The following is a 24,405-nucleotide window of genomic DNA, read 5'->3' as shown; positions in this document are numbered from 1 at the left end:
TTGACTTAATGGTTTTGGAGACCTTTTCCAACCTAAACAATTCCATGATTCCATGATGCTGTGTAGTAAGTCATCCTTATTCAAAGGGCTCTGTTTGAAATCTGGCATCAGCAACACAGAACATGTTGCATCTTTGCTGGTACCTCTTCAATCTGGTTTGCAAGACATCCTGGAGGACGTGACCTTGGAGGCAGGCAGCATATCGAACCTGCATAATCTGAGCATCTCTGCATCGGCGGCGGCCTGTTGGGTACCGGGCAGTTAATAAATAATGAGGATGTCAAAGATGACAGCAGGAAAGTGGGAGCAGGTAGCAGCTTTGCAGCCAGCTCTCTGACAGCCGCTTGGCAACCTCCAATTACGAGGCGTGAGCCGGCGTTTGTCCCGGCACGGGGAGCGGCACCGGGGCCGCCGGCAGCACCGCCCCGGGTACACGGGCATTGCGGGGAACAAGGTCCCGCAGCTCCCGGGGACACGGGCTGGGGCATTGAGGACAGCAAGGTCCCGCAGCTCCCGGGGACACGGGCTGGGGCATTGCGGGGAACAAGGTCCCGCAGCTCCCGGGGACACGGGCTGGGGCACTGAGGACAGGCGGGTCCCGCAGCTCCCCAGGGCAGGAGGGGATGCGGGCATTGAGGGCAGGCGGGTCCCGCAGCTCCCCAGGGCAGGAGGGGATGCGGGCATTGAGGACAGGCGGGTCCCGCAGCTCCCGGGGACACGGGCTGGGGCATTGAGGACAGGCGGGTCCCGCAGCTCCCCAGGGCAGGAGGGGATGCGGGCATTGAGGACAGGCGGGTCGGTGCCGCGCCCGGCCACAGCAGCGAGAGCCGCAGGGCAGCCAAGGCACCGCCGCAGGAGCCGCGCTCCGGTCGGTGACGGGCTGTGCCGAGGGGGATGACCCTGCTAACCCCGCTCGGAGCAGGGATGGAGGCGTTGCAGGAGACGGCTGCATCAGCTGGATGTGAGAGTCGCTTGCCAGGGGCGTGCGGGAGGAGAGGACAGAGGACGGTGGCACGGGCGCTCCTCAGGACATCGGCTCCTGTCCACAGGTGTTTCCTTCAAGGGTTGAATTACAGCACACCACAGCTCATGGATTAGGAACCTGAGGTGTAATTGATCTTCTGATGGCTTTTTAAATATCTGATGAGAGGGGGCTGCTTTCCAAACAGAAGAATGTACACCAAAATGATCTTGATTTGAATAAGTATTCCATCCTTGTTTGGTAAATATACCCAGTGTTAATGGTGCTTAATGGTGCCTGTAATTGGTGTCTAAAGTTATTTAAAAGTAAATTTACTAGAAAATAATTAGCAATTTTATAGTTCACTACTTCCTAATTTTGTCGATAAAAGTTTTTCCGTGGCTTTTATCAGATGACACAATAGGACCATGCTGTGAAATAACCTTTTTTCAAACAAGCAGGAAATTGTGCACACAAAATAAGATAAAAAAAATTTTCCTCCTAATTTCTTTGCCTGGCAGCCAGCCCTCTCTCAGCCCTCTCTTTTTATTAGCCACTGATTTATCCTTAATCAGCAGCAAGTGAAATGTCCCAGACATTAACCGGGAATTTGTTCTTTGTGCCCTTGGGAGGTGCACCCCAAACTGAGAGGTCAGTGAGGAAAGCTCCTCCCCAAACCAGGACATGCAGATGGTCCTGGTCCTGATTCTGATCCTGGCTGCAGCATGTGTCTTCCCCAGCCCTTCTGGCTGTGGGGGCCACGGCCTGTGGGACAGGTCACAGCAGCCAGCTGGGCTGGCAGGTGGCAGGTCACAGCCAACATTGTCCCCTTGTGGCTCCTGCTCATGGGGTGTTGGTGCTGCTGGGGGGGCAAGAGAAATAGAACCAAGAAATACTGCTACAATGATTTATTGTTTAGTGCTGGGGATTCCAGGGTTCAGTTCAGGACAGTCACATCGTTCAGGTACAGAGACACTGACGGACAGGGACGCACTGGGGAGGCAGTGACAGCACAGCAAGGAAGGTTCAGAACAGACCTGCTCTCCATTTCCAGTCTCTGAACCAGAAAGTACCAGCTTTTCCAGAACAATGAATCACTCAGTCTGTGTATAAAATTAAATATAATTTATGCTTTGCTAATTGAAACCAAATACAAAATTCAATTTCCTGTGTATTCTAATGCTGACATTTGAATAGTTTTTTTTAAAAAAAGTGTTATTAACCTGACTCTCATTTGGCAGGCCTCTCTCTGGCCAGATAGAAAACAATCCCCCCATCCAGCCCCAGCTGCAGTGGGGCATACATGGGGCACATTTCCAAAGAACAAAACAAAATAACGCCACCCCCCATCCCAGTCCCTATGCCCACAGCCCACCCCAGGGTGACTGGCATGTCCCTGCTCCCCCCCAGCACTGCAGTGCTGGTAGCACCACAGCTGCACCTGGGGACAGGGCTGGGGGCTGGAGGGTCCTGTCCCACCACGCTGAGGGGTTGGTGTCCATGGAGCAGGAACTCAGGGCCCAGGAGCAGGGTGTCTTCTCCCAGCGGGCACCCATCAGCTCCTGCCGAGCTGCAGATGGCGTCTGGTATAAAAAATAAACCTCTGAATATATGGCAGAAATAAGGAGTGTGAGGGCAGGCAGAGGGGCACAGCAGGAGCAGCGTGTCCCCAGCCCAGCCAGGAGCCACCATCCCCTGGAGCTGAGCCCCTGTCAGTCACCAGAGCTGCCAGCCCCAGCACCCAGCCCAGCACCCACAGGGCCAGCCCCACCACACGGGGGGTGCAGCACTCCAGAGACAGGCCGAGATTCCCAGACAGCCCTCTGGTGAGGGATGGGCCTGGAGCCCCTTGTCCTCCATTCAGCATCTTGCACCAAATTATGCAACAACAGGATTCATGTAGGACCTGTTCTGGTATTTTAACGTTTGAAACACCGTAAGATTTTTCTTATTATATGCTTCCAATTTTCCTGTAGTAATTTGGGAGTTTGTGGGTTTGTGAAAACTGTGTCAGGAGCTGTTTTTAAATCTGACCAGGCTGATGGGAAGTGACGTGATGTCAGCAGGGACCTTGCAGTGCCCCTCCAGCACGGGCCATGTAGTCAATGGTCCAAATGGCTTCAGCTCTTCTCATCCAATCCAAGGCACCGGCACCATTCCGTGTCCTAATGAGCCACATGACAGGCCCTGGAATCCTGAGCAGGGTCACCTTGTCACCCCAGGAATGCACCAGTGATTTCATCCCGTTAGCTGGAGCTGTGGGGAGCTCTTTCACCTCAATTCGAACTGAGTCCTTGTCCTCCCGCAGCAACCCCATCCTGCACCTCTGCTGGGGACCTGCCCAGTGGGAGGGGACTCTCAGGTGGCTACACCCCAACCTGGAGGTAGCCTTAGCCCTCATCAGAACAAAGAGAGCTGCCAGCAGTGTCCGAGTGCCCTGAGAAATCACCATGCGAGGGAGAGTTTCAGCAGTTCTGCATTTCACCTTTGCTCTCCCTCTGCCTGGTTTCCTGCAGCAGTGGAGGTGGAATTGTGCAGTTGTGGGAAAGCTCTGCTTTTGTTGTCTGCTGGGGCCAGCAAACAGCTCTCATGACACTGGGGGATCGAGTGGGGATATAGGTTTTTTCTATAGTTTCTACCAGGATTTGCAAATCTGGGTGACTTGGTCATTTCCACTAGAGAGCACAGGCTTTGTGCACTGAGCAGTGCTTGCCCTGGGAATTAATTGCTCTCTTGTAATTCTGAAGTAAGATGAAGGCTGCTTCCCTGTTCTGCGACCCCAGCTGTCCCCAGCAAGCAGCAGGGATTGCATTTTCAAGGTGCAAACAAGTGGCAGTGCCAGGGGTCCTGACTGTCAGACCCTGTGCCAGGGCTGTCCCCTCCAGCCACCCCCTCAGTCCCCCCTGGCAACACCCAGCTCCAAACCATGGAGCACAGCCTGGCCAGGGGGTGCTGCATGGACACACGTGGCACCACACTGTGCCTGGGCAGCCTGGCTGGGCAGTGGGAACCTGGCTCACTGCTGGGGAGCCTGGGAATGTTCTTTCAGCTTCCAGGAGGGTGGAGACCCAGGGGCACCCTAGTTCTGATCTCACTGGGCAACTCAGCAAAGGACAAACAACTCTCTTCCAACAGTGGAGGTGCACCTCAGTCAGAGGAGAATTGAGGCCAGGTGTCTGTGGCACTTGGTAAATTCTAGTTTTAGTGCAAGAAGTAATTTAAACTTTTGGTGCAAATGAAGTTCCTGTACATAGTTTCTTTGCAGCATAACTGGCTTTATTCCTTCCACACACAAAGACCAATGTGCATGTGAGTGCACAAGGCCTGAATTTACCAGATCTGATGCTGCTGTTTGGGCAAAACTAAAGTGCAGGGCAGGAGAAATCAAACCTAAGGGTTTTTCCCAGTGCTGGGTTTTGGGAGTCACCCTCTTGCCCAGCTCGCCGTGGCAGGAGGTCTGGTCCTGCCTGCCTGGCTGCAACGGGGACACCAGCAGCAAAACATCAACACAAAGTGCCCCGTCACCCTGAGGAGCCCTGCTCCCCCTGCCTCCTCCTCCTCCCACCTGCCCCTGGTCCCCAGAGCTGCGGTGGGGACAGCCCGAGGTGACAGGCCACTGCAGTTCCAGAAGGGGACATGTGGGGCGGCTCCTGCTGCAGCCCTGACAACACAAGGGCCTGTTACACACAGGGCTGAGCCCCGGGCCCCAAGAGAGTTTTGGGTCTCAAATGATGGATTCACATCCCAAAAACAAAAAAAGATTTTTTTCCTGATTTTGTGGTTCTACTTATCACTTTCTTCTTGCTCCCACTGGAAATCTTGGCCCGTCATTTGGTAAAACATGACATTGAAGGGTTTGTAAAACTTCCGCAGTCTGTGGATGACGTCTGGGTCTATTTTGGGGTGAGTTCGACCCTTGGACTTGCCCAAACACCGGGGAGCACTGCTGTCCTCTGGCTTCTTTAGACAAGGAAACCCCTTCGTTTTATTAAAATAAAAATGCTTCTCTGTCACAACCCTCTTGAGGCCTAAGAAGTCCTGGACCTTGGCCATTTCCCCAGCTGGGTCAGTGATGAGCCTCTCACCACTGACAAACAGGATCTGGGAGAGGGGGAAGTACTGGAGCCAGTTTTCCAAGTGCAGGGCATAAATCCCAATGCGGATAGCGCTCCAGGAGGCATCAATCAGCCCCAGGGTCCTGTTCTTGAAGGCCAGCACCTCAAAGGTGGGGATCTCTGGCTTTTTGGAGAGGGTCTGGGTGTAGTCCGAGATGGCGCGGGTCACCGGGTTCCGCACCACCACGATCAGCTTCGTGTCCTTGGCCATGTTGTGGATGCGCCGCGGGGCCTCGTTGGTCACAAAGTAGCTGGGGGTCTTCTCCATGGTGATCTGCCCCTCCAGCGTCTTGGGCATCACGTTCCTGGGCAGAAGCAAAGGAGGTGGTTAGCGAGGGGCCAGGCGGGAGTGGGCAAAAAGCCTTTCTGGCTTTGTTTCTTCTCAGCCCCTGGCCATTGTGGGCACCCAAACTGTGAAGCCAGCCTTGGTGAGACATTATGCAGACGATTTGCCATAGGTGTGTGTAGACCAAAGCTAATTGACACTAAACCTGCACAATACCTGCCTGCTCAGAAGCCATCTGCTCCCATTTGCTCAATTAAGCCCATTCACTCCAGAGCCGTGTATGGAGCGGCGCAGCTCGGATTACACAGGACCTTTTTGTTATGATGACATGCTTTTAAATGTCTCAGCTAATAAAACTTAATACAGAATAAGATCCCTTGCTTCTAGTACAATAATTAAATTTATTTACTATCTTGTGTGTGAGAAAGAATGACTCTTCTTTTATCTCTAATTCACATGCTCTGTCAATAATTAATTGCTGCTGGGTTTTGAGCTTCCTGTGCAAGCACTTTTATTAGCCAAAAGGAATTTGCCTACTGGATAAATTAGCATGTAGCAAGATTTTCCTGGATAGCATATTACCATATTGTAAAACGAAACTGCATTGAGATAGCAGTTATGTCTAAGAAAATGAAGAGGTAAATTCTTGTCCCAGTGCCACCAGTTAAGGATTATCATAGCCAGCCAGAGGGTTTTAAGTGATCACAGAATCACAGAATAAGCTGAATTGGAAGGAACCTACAGGTGTCCCCTGCAAGAGTGTCACAGCCTGGTTCACACCTGTTGTGCTGCCAGGTGGCACTGGGGCTGGGACCTGCCTGCTGCCCACACCCACCCACACCATGGCCCTGGCTGTGGGCAGCCCCAGCCCTCCACAGAGCCAAGGACAGGAATGGGGTCACTGCCCTGGGGCAGCACTCACGGCCCTGGGCAGATCTCCTGTGCTAGACATGGAGGATGGCAATGTCCATGGCCTCCAGGATTATCCCTTTGTATTGCAACTATTTTTAGTGCAAACATATGGTGAGGAAATAATGTGAATAGGCTTGAAATGGCTCTGTGAGAGCACCTTCGGCAGTGACAGCCACAGTAATGCTGACGTCAAACTGCTGGGCCCCAGGAAGACCCATTTCAGGAAGGACACAGCTGAAGCCTGGAGCAGAGGCAGATGAGAGGCTGGATGTGCCTGTCGGTGTCGCCTCGTATTTGACTGCTACAGGCATCAACTGGCTTTAACGCCCCTGTAATTTGTGTATTCGCTGTGGTGCCACCCAGCCCACCAGGCTTCTTCTGCTGAGGTGCTTTGGGGGGTGATGAGGGCTCTCCTGCCAAGGCAAGAGTGAGGGTGGGTCTGGTGCTGCCACAGGGCTGCCGGTGTCCACAGCACTTGGGGTGAAGAGACTGGCATTTCTGTGGCTGCCCTGTCCTGCTGCAGAACCTTTCCTGTGGACTGCCAGCAATGCAGCCTGCAGGACTGCCTCAGGGCCAGCATGCTGGTGGCCAGCCATCCCTCTGCCATCAGGTCCTGCTGGAGCTGCCTTCCCAACGGCAAGACACTTGCAAGCCTGTCTTCTGCCCAGAGCACTCTGGTGCTTCATGCATGCCTTGCATCAGCCACTTGAGTAGCAGTGACACCACGGGGGCAAGGATTAGCCAGAACGATGCATTTTTAGGTATTTATTCCTTTAAGAAAACCCTGAACAAATGAAGAGGGATAGGAGCACTTGGGGACTGCAGATGCTGGAGAATTACAGACCAGCTTCCCTGGGGAATCCAGTACCCAGATTTAACGGCCCCGTGGGAAGGAAGCAGCTTTTATGGCTATGTACATCACAGCAAGACCCACAGCATGATCAGAGATGAGCCCTTGGTGCCCACTGCTGTACTGTGGGGGCTGGAGGAGTGGGAGGTGCTGCCACCAGCACTGCTGCTCAGTGCCCACTCTCACAGCCCGTGGCAGTCAGCTGGGAGGGGACCGTGGGGAATGACCCATCTGCAGCAAGGACAAGAGCCACCCGTGTCTGTCCCCCGCAGCAGCATCAGCTACCCCAGGGCATTTCGTTTAGTTTGTATAAAACAAACACACTGGGGGTTTATAAAAGAAGCATGAGCAAACATGTTAATTACTAGTGCCCCTTCAGATGATGTTACCACAATAAACAGGAGCCAAGAAACTGCAGAGCTAATAACCTGGAAATGTTGCCACGTGTAAGGACTGTGTTTAACTCCATGCACAATAAAGACAAACGGATGGATGAGCTGGCCCTGAAGAGAAAATGGGGAAGCAGTGACCAAGGAAAAGAGGAGGAGAAGCAAATTCAGCTTCTGCTGTACAGTTTTTAGTATAAAGCTGGAAGCCACAAAGTGTCCTCAAGACACCCTGGCCCTGCAGAGCCCAGAACAACTGTGGCTCTGGGACATACGTAGAGAAAGGCTTTACCCCAAACTCTGCTGTGTTTCAGAGTCCCTCCCCATGTGCTGCCCTACTGGGGCAGGCACCAAGCTACACTGTGCACTGAAGGAGGCTCGAGCCTGCAGCCCTCGGGTCAGGTGCCCTGTGTGCAGCCGGCGGCACACGATAACTGCTGCCAAACAGAGAGTGGCACACAGCACGGCCAGCTCCTGCTGCTGGGAATAACAAGGGTGTTAAAGCCGGAGCAACCGAGCCTCTGGCACGGCAGGAATGCTCCTCAGAGCAGTTAACCTTCACAGAGCTGCTGCCATGTGCTCTGCCCTAATTGCGTGTGTGCCGATGGAATTCTAACCAGCTCTGTGTGTGCAGGCAGAGCAACGCCCCGCATGGCTCTCCTGCAGTGGCTGGTGCAGAGCAGTTTGCAGCGTGGGGCTGGGGCTCTGGAGCACACTTTGCCTTTCCCTGCGGTGTTTGTGTCCCTCTCAAGGCCAGCCTGGTTGCTGAAGACGCACAGCCACGGAGTCCCTGCACCCGAAGGGCACTGCAGGAGCTGAAGTGTTGGAGTGGGACATGTCTGCTCATGGCTCTGCCACTGGCGTCTCCCCTCCTGCGCTCTTCTCTCCCCATCACTGCTCACCTATAAAAGGGGAGCAATGACTATAATCCACTAGCAGGAGCTCTGCTGACAAAAGCATGAACAAACCCTCTGCTCCCTTACGGGACAGGCATCATCCCCTTGTGCTCGTTGGTGCAGCATCCCTACACTGTGCAATGCCAAAACTAAACTGTCATGCCGGCCTTGGAGGCAGGAATTACCTCCTCCTCCTCCGAGCAGACGATCCAATATATATTATTAAGTACCTGCTTGGGCTTTTGATATTTCTCTCCTTTCCTGTTCACTCCCCAGTGCTGTGCCCTGAGGCTGAGGAGGGCCAGACTGCTCAGTGCACCCCTGGCACCCCTGAGCTGCTGTCACTCCCTCAGGCTCCTGCTCTGTGTATGGAGGGCCCCCGGCCACTGTGGGTGGCAGGCAGGACAGCTGGCTCCTGCCTGCCCTGGCTCGGAGCAGAGGCCAGCTTTAAGCCCTCATTGGGAAAATGTGCTGTAGTAATTGTTCTTAACTGCTGGCTTCAAACAAGCTCTTTACTTTCAAAGGATACATTTTATAAATTTGCGAATTTGCATGTTGCCAAAATCCCCTTGTGGTTTATTTAAATCCAGATTATCTTGTTTATTCCTTCAGTCACAGCTGTCATTTATCTCTGTGTAGGCAGCTTGTTCACGATGTTGCAGGTTTCCTGCAATCCCACTCAAAAGGAGTCTTTGTTAAGTGTATTTTCATGTTCTCCACAAGAGAAAAAAGTTCATAGCAACTCCCAGGGCTTGGGGAACCGCAGAGGAGGACAAGGATTTGCACAGCTGCCATGGAAAGAGGAAATGGCCAGGTGCTGCAAGTGTCACCTGCCCACAGAGCTCCTCTCTGCTGCTCCTTGGGGTGGAGCAAACAGATGCTTTTGTCTTCTGAAAAGACAAACATGAATCCTTTCTCTTTTTATTATTAACACATTCCGGTATAATTGCTTGAGCTGTCAGCTGTGACCTGCCAGTAATTCAGCAGGCGTGGGACTTTCGAGGGGAGAGCGGCATTGCAACTGAGCCTGCAGTGAGCATTAAAAGCAGAACCCATTTGCTATAAGCCCCCGAGTCAAATCTCTTGTTGAATTTGTTCAAACATAAATTTACAGCTGAATTTACATAGGTTTAATGTTTTATAATCTTTTCGGTCTGTGAATCTATATTCAAGAGTGAGTGCATTAGCTCAGAAATATTGTGCTTAACGCTGAAAATAATTTTAATCTCTCCAAAGTCCAATCCTTTGCACATCACTAAACCTCAGAAGCCAATCCCTTCTAATAAGAGACACAAAACTTGCATCTGTCGTTGCCTAATAGATTCACATTGCTCTAATTCAAACAGCTCACATATGTCTGTTAAAAACCACTAAACGCAAATTATAAAGCCCTTTTAGAGAAGCAGGTGCCAGTTCAGACTGGGGGCCAAAGGAACACAAACCATCCCCAGGAAACTCACTGGAAGAGTTTAATGGTTAGGAATCTGGTGGCTGGGACAAGGGGGTGAATCACCCCTCTCTGTGACGTGTTCTTCTTTTGCAGGGCTTATAACCCCAAATTAATGGCTGCCTGTACCATTGGTTTCCCTCTCCAAGACAAGGAGCTTTCCCTCCTCCCAGAGTTTCTAAAACCATCCACTATACGAGCAGAACACTCTTGCGAGGGGCAACTTGGGATTGCAAGGACACGTCCTTTCTCTGCGCCAGCCGTGTCCCTGCTGAGTTTCTCCCCAGCATCCCCCAGGCAGTGCAGGATGTGGAGCCAGGACGCTACAGCTGGAGTGGGGGCAGCCCCGGATCTCAGAGCAGCCAGGGAACAAGAAGCAGCTGAGGCTTGGGGATGTCTCAGTGGCCCTGAGCAGGGCCAGCCCTTCTGCAGGGCTGCCTGGGGCCGTCCATCCATCCGTCCGCAGCGCGGGCCGGCCGGAGCGCGGTCCCGGGTTGCCATACCAACACAGGTGCTAAGGCGTGTTGACTAACCGAGAGCCGAGCTGAGCAGAGAATGGCAGCTTGGGGTTGCCACGGCAACCGAGATGCCAAATTGGAAACCGTGTCAATAGCAAAGGTATCCGAGAGGCGGCAAGTGCGGGCAGGGGGCAGTGCCCGGCAGGGCTACGGGCACCCCAGAGGGTACCTGCCCCAGTGAGTACCCACCCCAGTGAGTACCTACCCCAGAGGGTACCTGCCCCAGTGAGTACCCACCCCAGTGAGTACCTACCCTAATGAGTACCTACCCCAGTGAGTACCTGCCCTATGGATGCCTGCTCCCTTGGGTACCTAGCCCAGTGGGTACCTGCCTACACAGGCTGCCCGTGGCTCCTGCTCCTGGGCTGGTGGGACAGCTCAGGGCACCCCAGGGCGGCTCGGGTGCATCCCAGGTGTCACCCCCAGGACTCCCATTTCATGGGGCACGGCTCCCCTGCTCCGTCCCTCCCTGTCCTCCTCGTCTGGGGGGTCGGTGCTGCTCACAGCAATCCGCAGATGACTCGGCTCCGCAGCCCAGGAGGGAGGATGCCACTGCGAGCACCATTCCAACCGCACCCGCCGACACCGAGGAAAATGCCTCTGGAGCACAGTCTGTTTCTAATGTGATTTTTCACAATATCGCCTGGTCTAGAGTCCAACAATCACAATGAAAGGACTTCTGTGTCTCCACAAAATGCAAAATCTTTAACGGCTCATTGGCATGTGCTTAAGTTGGCCTGGATAAGAAGTTACTCCTGAGAACCTGCTATTGATTCTGTCAAGGATTCAAAGGTTTTATAGGCATCGCTCAGGATCTCTTTAGTACTTGTACCTTCTTAATGGCTCTCATCACCGATAGAACTGGAAGCATCCCCCAGCACCTTGGGAAGCAGCTGTCTCTGTGCCAGGAGTCTGAGCCTGTCCAGGAGGAGGGCCAGGCAAGCCTCCTCAGCACCCTGAGCGCACAGCCTTTCTGTGGCTCCTCCGGGGTCTTCTAGGAGGTGGGGCAGATACTGGGGCTAGGGAAAGGGGCGGGGGGCAAATTGCACCCAGGAAGTCTCCTCTCCTACCACTATGCTACAAAAATCAGTGGGCAGGTGGCTGAGTAGCAGACAAAAATATAAATATGCTCTGATTTCACTGGGACCATCTGGCTCAGGCATGATAGGTGGGTAGGAATGCTATAATCATGGAGCAGAGTACTAAGCTGATCCATTAAAGTCTTTTAGCAGAAGCAACTATGGAACCTATATTAATCCGGCAGTGCTTTCTGAACAGACATCACAAGGTTAGATCCATTCAGCTGCAATTAAAACCAACCCTCACTGATCAGGCTGGCTGGGAGACCTGCTGCAGCATTGTGTTCCCCAAGGCTCTCATGAGTATAGACTGTTGATACTTGCACAATGTAATCTGAAATTATGATCCTAATGCTAAATCTTGCTTTCTTCTGTTCTTTCCTCAAGTGGATCTCCTCTGGGATGTGGCTGCTGCCTTGTGCCGAAATCCTTTGCCTGCCAGTGCACAGCCCTCACACTAATTGCATAGGCTCAGGTTAGCGCTGTGGGGTTCCTGATGGGGAGGTGCCTGAAGGGGGCTGCCCTTCCCCACCGCCCTCCTCACCGGGAGATGTGGGATGGACAGGGGATGTGCTGGCTCCTCCACTGGGAGAGCTCCTGGCGAGGCACATCTGTGTCAGCACACACCTCCTCGGGTGTCACAGCCCTCAGCACCACCTGGCTTTGGCTGAGCGAAGGAACCTCAGCTCTGTGGATGGAGAGGTGTATTCAGTGTGGCATTGTTTGGCAAGGGATAAATCTGCCCCATTCTCTCCAATTTTAGTGCAAGATTTATTGTCGGTCAGCAGTCAGCCATGGAACAGGTTGTAAAAAAGGCTGGAAACGCATATTTCTAGCCCCTCTGCTGTCAGAATTATTTTCATGAAGTCTCAGTACCATTCTCTACAGAAGTGCCATGATCCCGTTCACTGGGAATCTCCTAGTGTCGTCTCCCAGATTTAATTACTATATTAGTCACAGTTACAGCAGAGCAGCCCTAGCCTGAGCTCCTCAGCACTGGAATGAGGACACACCGGCAGGCAGGTGTGAGTCCTGCCTCCTCTTACTGAGAATGTCCATGTCAAGCTGCTCCCAGTCCAGGTTTCCCTTCAACACAGGAGTTCAAGTCCCCTCGGTGCCAGTTCACTCACTTCCCACTGTTTTTTGCCTGCCCTATGCCAGTGCTCAGCTATGGGGCAGATGAAATGCTGATGCACATGCAACTTGTGCAGGACAGAAATCTCTCTGAAACGTGCAATCCAGTGCACCTTGTTGTCGCAGTCATTGCACCCCTTCCCTTCCCTTCCCTTCCCTTCCCTTCCCTTCCCTTCCCTTCCCTTCCCTTCCCTTCCCTTCCCTTCCCTTCCCTTCCCTTCCCTTCCCTTCCCTTCCCTTCCCTTCCCTTCCCTTCCCTTCCCTTCCCTTCCCTTCCTTTCCCACCCCCTTGGGATTCCCAGTCTGGGAGTTCAATACCCATCAGCAGGACGAGTCCCCAGCACCAGCCGTGTTCCTCCTGCCCCAGGCAGAGCAAGAGGAGCCCACACGGGCCCCGGGCAGGAGTGCTCCCACCCAGGAGTGCTCCCACCCAGGAGTGCTCCCACCCAGGAGTGCTCCCACCCAGGAGTGCTCCCACCCAGGAGTGCTCCCACCCAGGAGTGCGCCCACCCAGCTCAGCCCTGATGGTTGCTAAGTGATGCCGGTGGAAGCTTCAAGGCTGTCAATAATAGATGCTGTAGGTTCTGCAGGCTGCGGTTCCTGGAACAGCCAGTTGGATGTGGGAAAGCCACAACTCATGGGGAGAGCTTTGTGCACACCCACAGCTAACACTGAGCAGCCTCAACCGAGTGGTTCAGACCACTCCAGTTTCCCAAAGATGGGATGGGCCCTTCCCGAAGAAGGCCAGGGAAATAAAACATTAAAATATAGTGGTTTGGAGCTGCATATCCTGAGGAATCCTTTTTCATCTTCTGGAAAATTTAATTCTACCAGGAAAAACACCCTGGCAATAATGGCTGCCTAAGTGAAAGCACCACGGCTGGATCATGCTAAAAGCTTTTCAGGGAAAAGAGTAAATAAATTCCATTCTTCAGATCTATCTGGATGTTATCCTAACACAGTGCCAGAGTAATAGGTAAGCCATCAACAGCTAAAAGGCTGGGAATTGTTATGGAGGAGCGATACTGCCAAATAGGCTGAAAACAGCAGTAATCGTTCACATCCTGCGCTGAGCTCCAGCACCGCTGGCAGCCGCGGATGGGAGAGGGACTCCTGCCCCAGGGATTGGCACAAAAAGGCTCAACACAAAACCACCATCAAGGCCGCCACAGGAGCCCCAGGCTGCTCAGAGGTGGTGGCCAGGATGATGACCCTCTGCGCCGCAGCTACCCGCTCCTTTTCTAGCTGTCAGCGAGATGGATCCGCGCAAGCCCCCGGTGCTGCGGCAGGGCAGCTGAAGGGGCCAGGGGAGCTGATGGGCTCTCAGCAGGATAGCAAAACCAGCTCCAAACCCCTCCACAGAGACACTGAGCGGCGAGATCTTCCCAAGTGCATTAGCTCCTCAGCTGTCCAAAGCACAATATCCCACTGTTTAGTCTACACTGGGCCGTGTTTGCACTCAGCCCCTGGCTAATGCAGGCAGCAGTGCACACCAGTGCCCCAGCCCCTCCTCTGCCTCCTCCCCATGCAAGTGGGATCCACGTCAGTCCCAGCATCAGACAAGTCCTGCAGTGGCCAAGGCATCTCCTAAAACTACTGTCAAGGACTAAACAGATCCAAGACTCGTCCATGCCCACCCCAGAGCTGCTCCTCTGCCCCTGGAGGGAGTGATACCAGCCAGGCTGCTGCTGAGGGCACAGCTATTTATTATTTGCTTCTGTTGATTATTTTGGGGTTTAAGTTCATTTATTATGTATGCAAGAATGGTAATACACTGGCATCTGTATGTCTTTTAGGCATACAATATCCTTATTATTCAAAGTGGTTTTTCCTCCATAATTGAATGGTTTACCTTATTATTACACTATGTTAATGACCCAGCATTTCCATTTTTCTATAGGATGCTTAATTGTAAGCAAAGTGCAATCAGAATCAGAGATGCCATCTGTAATTGACAGCATCATAATAACAGCCAGAATTGCAGGAATGAAGTACCAAAATAAATACCAGTAGGGAGAACGCCACCCTGAACCCCCCCGGAAGCTGCTCTGGGCTGGGACAGAGCCCACCCACACAGCATCCTGTCCCCAAACTCTGACAGTTGGGGCATTAACAGAGATAGAGTGCTATTGATATCAGTTTGTACATTTAATCAGTTTTTTTGCAGTTTTCAGCGAGATGTGAACTATATCCCTGTCCAAGGCATTTGGTTCAAATCAGCTGAGACAGAGAATAATCAAGATTTATGATTCTCATTCTGACTCGGATCACACAGTCAGTGCAAACGGTACTGCAGTGCTTCCTCCCTGAGCCCCAGTGACATCCCTCCGCTTGTCCTCAGACAGTGATTTCACATCCATCCCAGGGATGTCACAATGCTGCTGCAGCTCCAGGTAATGGTCACTCAGGGTTCCCTCACTACCCCCAGGGCGGCACTTGAGGGACAACCCAGTTTGGGGTTGGTTGGCAGAAATCAGTAAAAGAGCACTTTGCAAAATAAAAGGGAACTCATCTTGCTGTGCCTCCCAGCACAGCCTAGAGCAGCCTGGAGCAGGAGCAGCCTGTGGCATGTCTGACCTCTCTTACCCAGAGCATCCCTGCTGGGGAAGCACACCCTGGGTTTTCACGGGTGAATCACACCTACCCCTGCAAGAGCCAGGAGCAAAGTGAGCACTGGGACTGCACAGGGAAGGGCCAGGGATGGCTCAGGAGGCAGATCCCAGCAGCAACAAGGGCTGTCAGCACATCCTACACGCAGGTCCGTTCCCAGGGGCTCAGCAGCAGCAGCCCAGGGAGACAGAGGTCTCCAAGGGCTCAGCTGGGAAGTGAATGTTTAGATAAAAATTAAATGATCCAAAACCAACTCTAATAAAACCAGCAAGGTGATGGGAACAGAGCAATGGTGAGGCAATTTTCAAGCCATTTTGAAGACAGCCAGGCTGTGTGTTGCTGGCTGGCCAGAGTGTGCTGTGGCTGCTCTGGTGGGCTCTTGCCCAGACATCTGCTGCCATCAGTACAAGATGGATGTGAGCCCAGGCCAGGCAGCCCAGCCACAACTGCAGAGGAGGGTCCTGGCACACCCACACTGCCCAGCAGACCTGGGAGTTCCCCTCTCTGGGCAGCACAGCCCCAGCATCTCCGCCCATATCACACCCCTGCAGCGTGTGGTTCGTGGGAAGAGTGCTGTGGTGCTGCTGCCCAGAGCTCTGCACGGCCCCATGCAGGAATGGGGTGACAGGAACTCCCTCTGGCAGAGGCTGGGACAGAGAGTGTGGGCTCCTGTTGCCTCCTGCAGTGCTGGCAGGGAGGGCAGGAGCAGGGCAGCCCCGGAGGGCAGTGCTGGTGCCATGGGCTGTGCCATGGGCTGAGCTCTGGTACCCCCTGGCACTGCTGCCCTGCAGGGCCCTGCTGTGCTCTGTCCCATCAGGGTCTGCTCAGCCACCTTCCCCACACACCGTGTGTGGCATCACTCAGGGTTAGCCAGGGCTCTCTGCTCATTCACACATGCAGCATCCAAGAGAGTAGAAAAACAGCCCGATGCCACTCCAGTCAATAGAGTAAACAATTCCTGGTTTGGATAAACAGAATTACTAGTGTTGAAGAGCTCTGGGCAGCACTGCATAGTCTGATTAGTGTAAATGCTAAACACAAACCAATTAACACTCTCTAAGTCTGCTTATCTCATGTCACTTAGTGCTAAAATAAAGGCTAACACTAAATACACACATTGATTTAGCCATTAAATCTAACATCACTCAAAACACCTCATTATATCACCGAGAAACAAATAAAGTCACCTGAATTTTCAGAAGGTGCTATATTATGAGCAATTACTCAATTGCTCCATCCAGCAGTAGGGAGTCACTGCCTATACTGAGAAGAGATTGATACCCAAAAATCCAAAAAATCACACCTGGGCCACAGGCAGAGGTGACAGGTGACATCCCTGCAACACCTCAGGCAGTGCTGCTGTGGAAGCACTTGGGGCTGGCCTGGTGCTGTGCCACCAGCTATGGGTACAAACATCACAATTGCTTGGCCAGTGCCAGCCACGAGTCCCAGGCATCCACCAGCTCTGCTGAGGAAACACTAACCACAGTCCCAGGAAACCCCACCAGCTGCCAGCACACTTTTAGAGAGCAAAAAGAAAACAAAACCCATCACTGACAGAGCATTCACCTTAGTCCCCGAAGAACTGAGGCTACTTTGGGTTTGATTTGGGCTTTATATGCCTCTTCAACTAGAAATTACTGAAAGCTGGTATGTGGGAAGCTGATGACAGGAATAGCCTGTCTGGGGGTATCCTGCCCTAACAAGCACCGGGAGCAGGCAGGGAAGGATGTGTGGATGTTAGCAGGCAGTGTGAAATGTTTACATTCCTAATTACAAGGGCTAATTCTTCGCTTTGGCCAGGTATCCCTTCTGCAGACAAGGTTAATGGGATGTGAAAGACCACAGCTGCCACAGCACGGAGTGAGGAGGACAGGCAAGAGACAGTAGCATTAATCAGCAAGGAGCCATGCAAAAATGGTTATCTCAAGCTGTTTGGAGGCACGGAGTAAAAATAAATCTCCCTGAGTTTAATATTCTGCCAGTCAGCTCCTTTTTGTAGGTGGAATCTATTAAAAATTATCTTTCTGCTAAAATGCTAAAGTGTTTCTGACATTTAACAGCTTGCTTCGAGCAAAAAGGTGCAATAAATACATAGGAGAGCTAATTGGCACCAGAACACCCAACATCCACCCAGCACGAGCAAGCACTGCTGTGTCAGCTCCTGGCAGAGCCCCGCATCTTCCCTGAGCACAGTGCCCTTGCCCCCGTGGGCCCTGCTCACCTGGGGGACTGGGAGGCTCCCACCATCATCCTGCAACTGCAGATGGAGTGGTTGGAGCCCAGGGTCTGGGGGACACGTGCTGCAATCCAGTCCTACCCAAGTCTCCACTTTGAGGTACTTGGTTGCTGCAAGATGCAGAAGGAGCTGCTTGGCAATGCGGTCTCAATAAAAATTAATGCTTTAACAAGAAGCCAAATAGCTACAGCTAATGTTCTTCTGAATGAGATCTAAATTTTATTCATAAGCATCAGTGTCAGGACTAAAATAACAGTTTTATGGACACTATGACCATAAACAGCTCTGCTGATTCAAAAACAGAAACTGCACTTCTGAATGAATCAACGTGTTCATTTGGAACAAAAGCACTGCTCCAAGTACATGCCTCAAATAAAAGAGAAAGCCAGAGAGTGTTCTCCTGGTGAGCCTGTTTCCAAGGAATGCACTGCAGAAGGGAAGGGAGACAGGGGAAAGTGATTGGGAATGTGCTGGGAGAAGGAGCAGGGCACACTCAGGGGCTGTCTGGGACAGGGCTGGAGGTGGGGTGGGATGATTTTTCCACCTCATCTGCATTTGCAAAAGAATCACAGGTGAGAAAGAAGAGTGGCTACACTCCTGCAGAAATCCCTGCTGAGCTCCAGCGTTCAGGACTGGATGGCTCTGGCAAATGGTTGAAATGGCCTTTGTTTATTTGAGGTCAGCGCCTTGGAGAAGGGTGAGAGTTGTATGGCTAACAAGTAACTGACAAGAGATTTTTAGAAAAATACCTCCTGGAGAGTGGGCTCAGACAGATAGAAGCCAGGTAGCCCACAGTGTGGCATGCATGTGTGGGCATGACCACACTGGCCAGAGAGAGACTCCAGAGCACGGCTGAAATAGGGTTGGAAAACACATTGTACATTCAGTGACGAGTTTGTTGTCAGGCTGCTGGTGGAGCTTCTGGACAATTTGTTTACTTTACAAGGCCAATTGAGGGTCATGCAAGAGGGAAGCACCAGTTCGAGCATCCCCATTCCCACATCCCCTCTGCAAATGGGAACAGAATGAACAGGACTGAGCATTCCCAGTCAGCACTGAAACACCCCAGATATCACGATCCTTGTCCAGCCCCGAGAGCCCAGGCTCCTGGGATGAGGCAAACCCAGTCCCCTGCCCTGGGCAGCCCCCAAGTCCCCCCAACAGCCCTGTGAGCTCGGGTTCTTCGAGGAGTCTCTCTCTGGGAGAGCCCAGCTTTGCTGCTGCACTGCTTCCCATAACTGGGGCAATATATCTGTGGCCACAAATGAAAGATCAATATTTATTTAACAGACACACTACTCTTTAGAGGCCCTTAATTGTAAATTAATCATCATTAGCTGGCAGTAATTGAACACGCAGAAAGCTGTGATCGCAGCTATCCCCCACAGCAGGGTCAGGCCAGCAGAGGGGAGTGGGATGGAGGTAAGAGGTGGGAGAGGGACCCACAGTGAGCCCTGCAGGGATGCACAGGGACTGCTGCAGCCAGAGGTTTGCTCAGCCCATAGAAACCCAGCAGTGGCAGGAGAGAGCTCTGTGGGCTGGGGACCCCCCCAGAATGAGGGGCAAACCCTGGAGCAGGAAAGTGCCTCTATCCCTGCAGCAGCAGGACACACACTGCTGCTCTGGCTCCAGTCTCAGCTCCAACTGGAAAGGCAGTGTGCTCCATCCAGACAACCCCTCCGACCTCTGTGTCCAGCACAGGGGGCTGAGAAGGGAAATGAGAGGGGTGACAGGCCCACCAAAGGGAAGGAAGCCATGGCTCTGCTCTGCCTGCCCAGGGAAGCACCTGTCCAGCGCCCATCAGCACCTGCACAGAATTCTGAGGCTGCTCATGTGCTCACTGCGCGCTGCCTGCTGGAGGCACAGCTGGTGGCAGACTCTAAGCCCAGGGGATCCCTTCCCTTTGGGAGGGAGAAACTGCAGTTTGTTTCTTTTCAGATTTTACAAGAATACAGATCAGCAGCGCAAGCAGCAGCCCTTCCTCGCCGGCTCTCAGATCCACGGGATGTGAGCTGAGCCTCCCCACAGAGATCCAGGGGGACACAAGGAGATCACAGCCACTGGCACAAGTGTTCTGGGGAGTGCTGCTTTTCAGACACCCTTGCACATTGGAGGGCTTTGCAGATATTGGTGTGCTCTCTAGTCTGGGGCTTTGGGCAGCTCTACCCTGTTTCTGGTGTCAGAGTGATTAAGAAACAAAATCTTAATGTCATCCTTGGTGGGAACACAGGCATGTGCACAGCCTCAGTGCCAGCGGGCTGTGTGGGGTTAGCTGGCAGAAGGAAATGCAAATTCTCTTTCTGTAAGGACGACAGTGGCACGAATGCTGACTTTATTAAAATGCAGAATTATTTCAGGGCCCTTTGTTTAGCTCAGAGCCCGGAGGTAATTTATGCACAAGGATGGAGCAGCGAGGGCTGTGCTTGGCTGCCTGGCATTGCCAGCAGTTCTTGGCTGGTGCTCCTGGTGTGAAGACTTTCCAGCTCTGGAGGGAAGGTCTGAGAGCCCACAGTCTCACTGCTTGTTCTTGCTGAAGAATTTTTCCTGTCCTCACAGCTCCTGTGCACAGCTGCTACGGACGGAGGCTTTAACACAGAGACTAATTAATGCTCGCTGATGAAGGCAGCTGGTCTCCAGTCCAGAGACATTCCCTCTCTGCCTGCCCTGCTCCTGCTGCCCAGGAACAGCCTGACTGCCCTGGGGCCTGGGCTGTGCTGCTCCCAGGTGCCATTCCTGAGAGCAGCCCCCTGTGCTTCCCCACGGCTCCCTTGGAAACAAGGCAATCTGAACTTCTGCAAATTCTGAACAAAACCTGGGGCTTAGTTGGCACTTCCACAGCTTCGACTTCTGTATCAAAGGGATGCATGCAGGATTTGGCAGAAGAAATTCCAGAATCTGGCACAGAGATGACAATGAGTTTTTTATGAAAAAATACTGCAACTTGAAGGGGTGAACTTCAGCATGGCTGGGGCTGTCCTTGTCCCATGGACAGCTGTGGGGTCCTGCAAAGGTACAGGGAGAGCATGAAGCAGGGCTTTTACACAAGCAATAGAAGGGGACAGTAGAGAGGTCTTAGGTCCCTGAACAGCAGCAGTAAGCTCACTTGCTCATCACAGTCCTGGGAGAGGGTCCAGCCACCACCAGTGACTCAGCTGGCGCCAGCTGAAGGCTCAGACCGCTGCAATTCAGAGGAACAGGTTCAGCTAGGTGCTGGAGTGAAGCAGCACAGCTCAGGGGCATGGAGGGATGCCAGGAGCTGTCCTGGCAGCAGCTGGGGGCTGCTGCAGCAGCACGGAGTGCAGGGACCAATGCCAGGCACTTCACCTCTGCTGACCATCGCTGCGAGGGCAAACAGAGGCTGCTGGAGCTTGTTGACAGGGAGGTTTATTGAAATTAAACCTTTGCAGCAGGTTATGTGCTCTTGTTTTGAGGAATTTAAACTATGTCCAAGATCAGGCTAGATTAAATCCTTGACTTCCACTACTGTCCAGGAAGCCTCATCTAGGCCGATTGTGTTTCCACCTGCATACTAATGCCAGGTTTTTAATCAGCAAGGAAACCTTCCAGCACATTGCTTCAACGGTAAATGTCTGCAGTGGAAGGCAGACAGGGAAGAAGCCCCTGGCAGCTTGTTTCCCCCTCTGCCGTGCCGCACACACCACATCTGCTGTATCTGAACTGGCAGCACAGGGCTCTGCCCTGTGAGCTGCAGGGTTGGCATTAGGCTGTGCACTGCTGGGGCTGTGCTTGGGGAACATTACCGTGTTTGACACAAATCTGGCTTCACTGAGCCACGTTCATCACCTGGTAAAGCTGCTGTGCCCAGACATCACAGGCAGAGCAGAGGGCCTGCTATTAACAGGGGAAGGAGCTGGGGAATAAATCCGGGACTTCTGCTTTTGTGCAGGTGGAGTGCAGATTTACATCGCAGAAGAAGATCTGTGCTGTCTGTGTGACTCCTAAATCCCACCCTGCCCCTCACACATCGATCCCAGCAGCTGGTCACAGCCTGCAGGTTGGCAGGAGGAGGGATGGAGTGCTGGGAGCGCAGGGAGACAAGAGCCTGGAGCCAGCCACCCTTCTGGAGGGAGATACTATTCTTAGGCGGGTATTTGGAGGCAGTTCAGAGGAACCTGCCTTGTCACACTTTTAAATTCCTGTCTCTGCAGTGGCACAGTGACAGAAGCCTTTCCGTATGGCACCGTGGGAGGGAAAGCTTCCGCCCGCCATTGCCTGCGGCGGGTGCCAACCGTGCTGGGCACCTGCCATCACAGGGGCTGGCACTCTACTGCACTGGCTGTCAGGGCAGCCACAGCCCCCAGCCAGCAGGATCCCCACACCAGGTGAGTTCCTGGCCAAAGAGCACTGATTCATGGTATTCAAACACCCTGTCTCAACCCCTAAGTGTCCTGCTTCCCTAAACCTCTTCACTCCTCTTTGCTCACATAGTGATTCCTTGCTACACATGCCACCAATTGCTGTGCAAAATAATCGTGTTAATCCCAACTCCACTGGCAAACAGACAGTGAGATCTCTGACACTCACCAGCAGCCAGGTCCAGCACTGGACCACAGCACGACCTGCAGAGAGCCCGAGGGGCTGGGAGGGCACGGCTGGGAAGCAGCTGAAGAAGCCCCAGGTTACACGGAAGGAAAACGGGCACAGCCTCAGCAGGAAAGAGATCTGTAAGCAGAGCGGCTCGGTTCCAGCTGACAGTGGCACCTGTGCCCTGCCCCAGGCAGCCGCTGTGGCATGCCACACCCCAGTGCCACCCTGGCACCGTCACTGCAGGGCAGCACCATGTCACTGCCCCAGCTCCTGCCTGCCAGGGAAAACATCAACAGGTCTGGTTCTAACAGCAAACACCGCATTTCCACAGACTCTCACAGAGGAAATATATCTCCTTTGTACTTGAAAGTTTCCTGAAAGTTTCCAGCAAAGAGGTGATGCGGGTAAGCAGAGCTGGGCTCAGCCCATCCTGCACCAGAGGCAGCCGTGCAGCCCCACTGCAGCACACAGAGGAGTGAGGACATTAATCACCGCTGCTGGGCTCCTTTCCTGCCATTGTCACAGCCCTAATTGCACTTGTTAAGTGGAATGTCTTCCTGGCGCTTGCTCGGGGCCACAGCTCGTTCAGATAAGACAGACCCGGATCAATGCTGCTTGACAGGCGATGATGCACTCCGATGCACTCCCAGCAAATGCTGCACGGCCTGCGCCCCTCAGAGTGCTCCCACCCAACCAGGAGGGCATCGTCCCGGAGCCCAGAGGCCTCAGTGTCGCCGGTGCACGGCGAGGAGGGATGTCAGATGTCTCTCCACGGCTGTGTGCTGCTGCACTGCTCTCCCTGCACAGCCTCTGCCAGGAGGGCACCAGCCTCCCCGGGAAACCTGCTCCCATTGCCAGGAACAGAAACCCATGACACGTTTCTGTGTTATCTGACCCGTCACAAACACCTCGCTCTAAGGCAGACCCAGCTCCCCCGGCTCCAGCTGGTGATGCTCAGTCTGAATCTCTCACGGCTGCCCACAGGCAGGTGCTCACACTGCATCCCAGCTGCATGGGCTGGGCACACATGCAGCCCGGGGCAAAGTCACTTTTCCCCGTGTCACCTGGAGCTTTTTCAGACTCTCCATACTTGCTGTGCCTTTTGCAGCTTGAAGGGACAAGCCACGCTCTTTGGAGGCAGCAGGACAACCTTCTTGCCTGAGACAGAGCTCCGGGCAGCACGGTCTCCATCAGCTCTGATCACCTTAAAAGCCTCAGCCCACGTGGATGCATTTCCGACCAAATGCATCTCTGGCTGAGGAGTGCCTGGGGACCAGCAGTGACGGATGAAGGTGGTGGCTGCCCTGAGCAACCTCAGGCTTGTGTGGAGAGACATCTCCTTCCTGTCAGGGGAGAAAAAGCTATAATCCACTCTAACTGACGCTGTGATTTTCTTATCCATCACAGTGGCAGCTTGTTTATACCTACCCAGTGCCCAGTGCTCACAGGCAGCAGAGAAGTGGGGCAGCTGCAGCAAAGCAGTGTGTGTGCCTGATGGGTGGGATGAGTCCTGCTGACCAAAGCCAAAGGCAGGTGCCCAGGGAGAGGTGGTGCAGCACTAGCCCACCCTGTGCACTCCCAGAGCGGCTGGAGACCCAGGTGGATTTTGAGAATGGAAGATTTGGGGAGTTGTCACGGCAACAGCATCACTTACTGTCAGGGTATGCCAGAGTGGCATTGTCTCCGAATCCAAAACCTTCCTTCAAATTAGCTCCAGAGCACACCATACTGCCTTTGGAAACATGTAATGTGCTGCTGTAAACCTATAAAGCCTTGTTTGCTAAATGGTTGGTGGCTCTTCACTGCCTGAACATCATCCTTCAGCGCAGCCCCTGTGTGCCACAGCCCCTGCTGCCACTGAGACCCTCAGCTGGGCAGCAGCATCCAGCTCTGCAGGGCAGCTGGGAGGGGCAAACCTGCCTGTGGAGGGTCTGCCCTGCACAGCCCCGTCACTCGTCACACCTCCTCCACATTCCCTCAATATTTACAGACATAAATCCTCAGCATATCACCAGGAAAGGTTCAGCTTTGCCAGTCAGACTTCAAAACGACCTTGCAGTAGCCCGTAACTCTGCCACAGACGTTTTAACGTGGCACCGTCGTGCGCCCAGCTATGTCTGAGTCAGCAGCCGCCAGGTGAACCTGCTGTTCAAAGGTTGTGGCACCACCACCAGCCCTGCGAGGGGGTTGTAGCTCTCGACGCCTCATCCCACTGGACAGATCCCCCGAAGAGCTGCGGGGTTTCAGCCCTGCCCGGGCTGGGGACTCCCAGCCAAGCCTCAGCTCAAGCAATGTCAGGAGGAGGAAGTGAGAGCAGTTCATGGGGCTCTTAGCAGTCAATTAGGTCCCTGTCAATCAGCTTATGCTGAAGTAAGGTAATTACCTTGTCGTTTACAGAACTCCCACTCTCCTGGAAAAGGCAAA

At 53.2% G+C, this 24,405-nt stretch overlaps 1 protein-coding gene and 1 long non-coding RNA gene across 2 annotated transcripts in view; one reads left to right on the top strand and one right to left on the bottom strand.

Moving 5' to 3' along the window:
• LOC136368044 (uncharacterized) overlaps nucleotides 1–24,405 on the top strand; it is a 229,319-nt gene that overhangs the window by 147,923 nt on the left and 56,991 nt on the right. The gene's annotated exons all lie outside the window — the stretch shown is intronic.
• Nucleotides 1,857–24,405, bottom strand: part of HS3ST4 (heparan sulfate-glucosamine 3-sulfotransferase 4) — a 55,087-nt gene continuing 32,538 nt past the window's right edge. The window contains exon 2 of the mRNA XM_066329985.1: nucleotides 1,857–5,381. Coding sequence (XP_066186082.1) covers nucleotides 4,745–5,381 — 637 coding nt within the window. The 3' untranslated portion in view covers nucleotides 1,857–4,744. The remainder of the gene's footprint in view (nucleotides 5,382–24,405) is intronic.

Source organism: Sylvia atricapilla, chromosome 15 (assembly GCF_009819655.1).
Source record: "Sylvia atricapilla isolate bSylAtr1 chromosome 15, bSylAtr1.pri, whole genome shotgun sequence".
Taxonomy (NCBI): Eukaryota; Metazoa; Chordata; class Aves; order Passeriformes; family Sylviidae; genus Sylvia; species Sylvia atricapilla.
The sequence above is the reverse complement of the archived record's forward strand: the minus strand, read 5'-3'. Positions and strand labels throughout refer to the sequence as shown.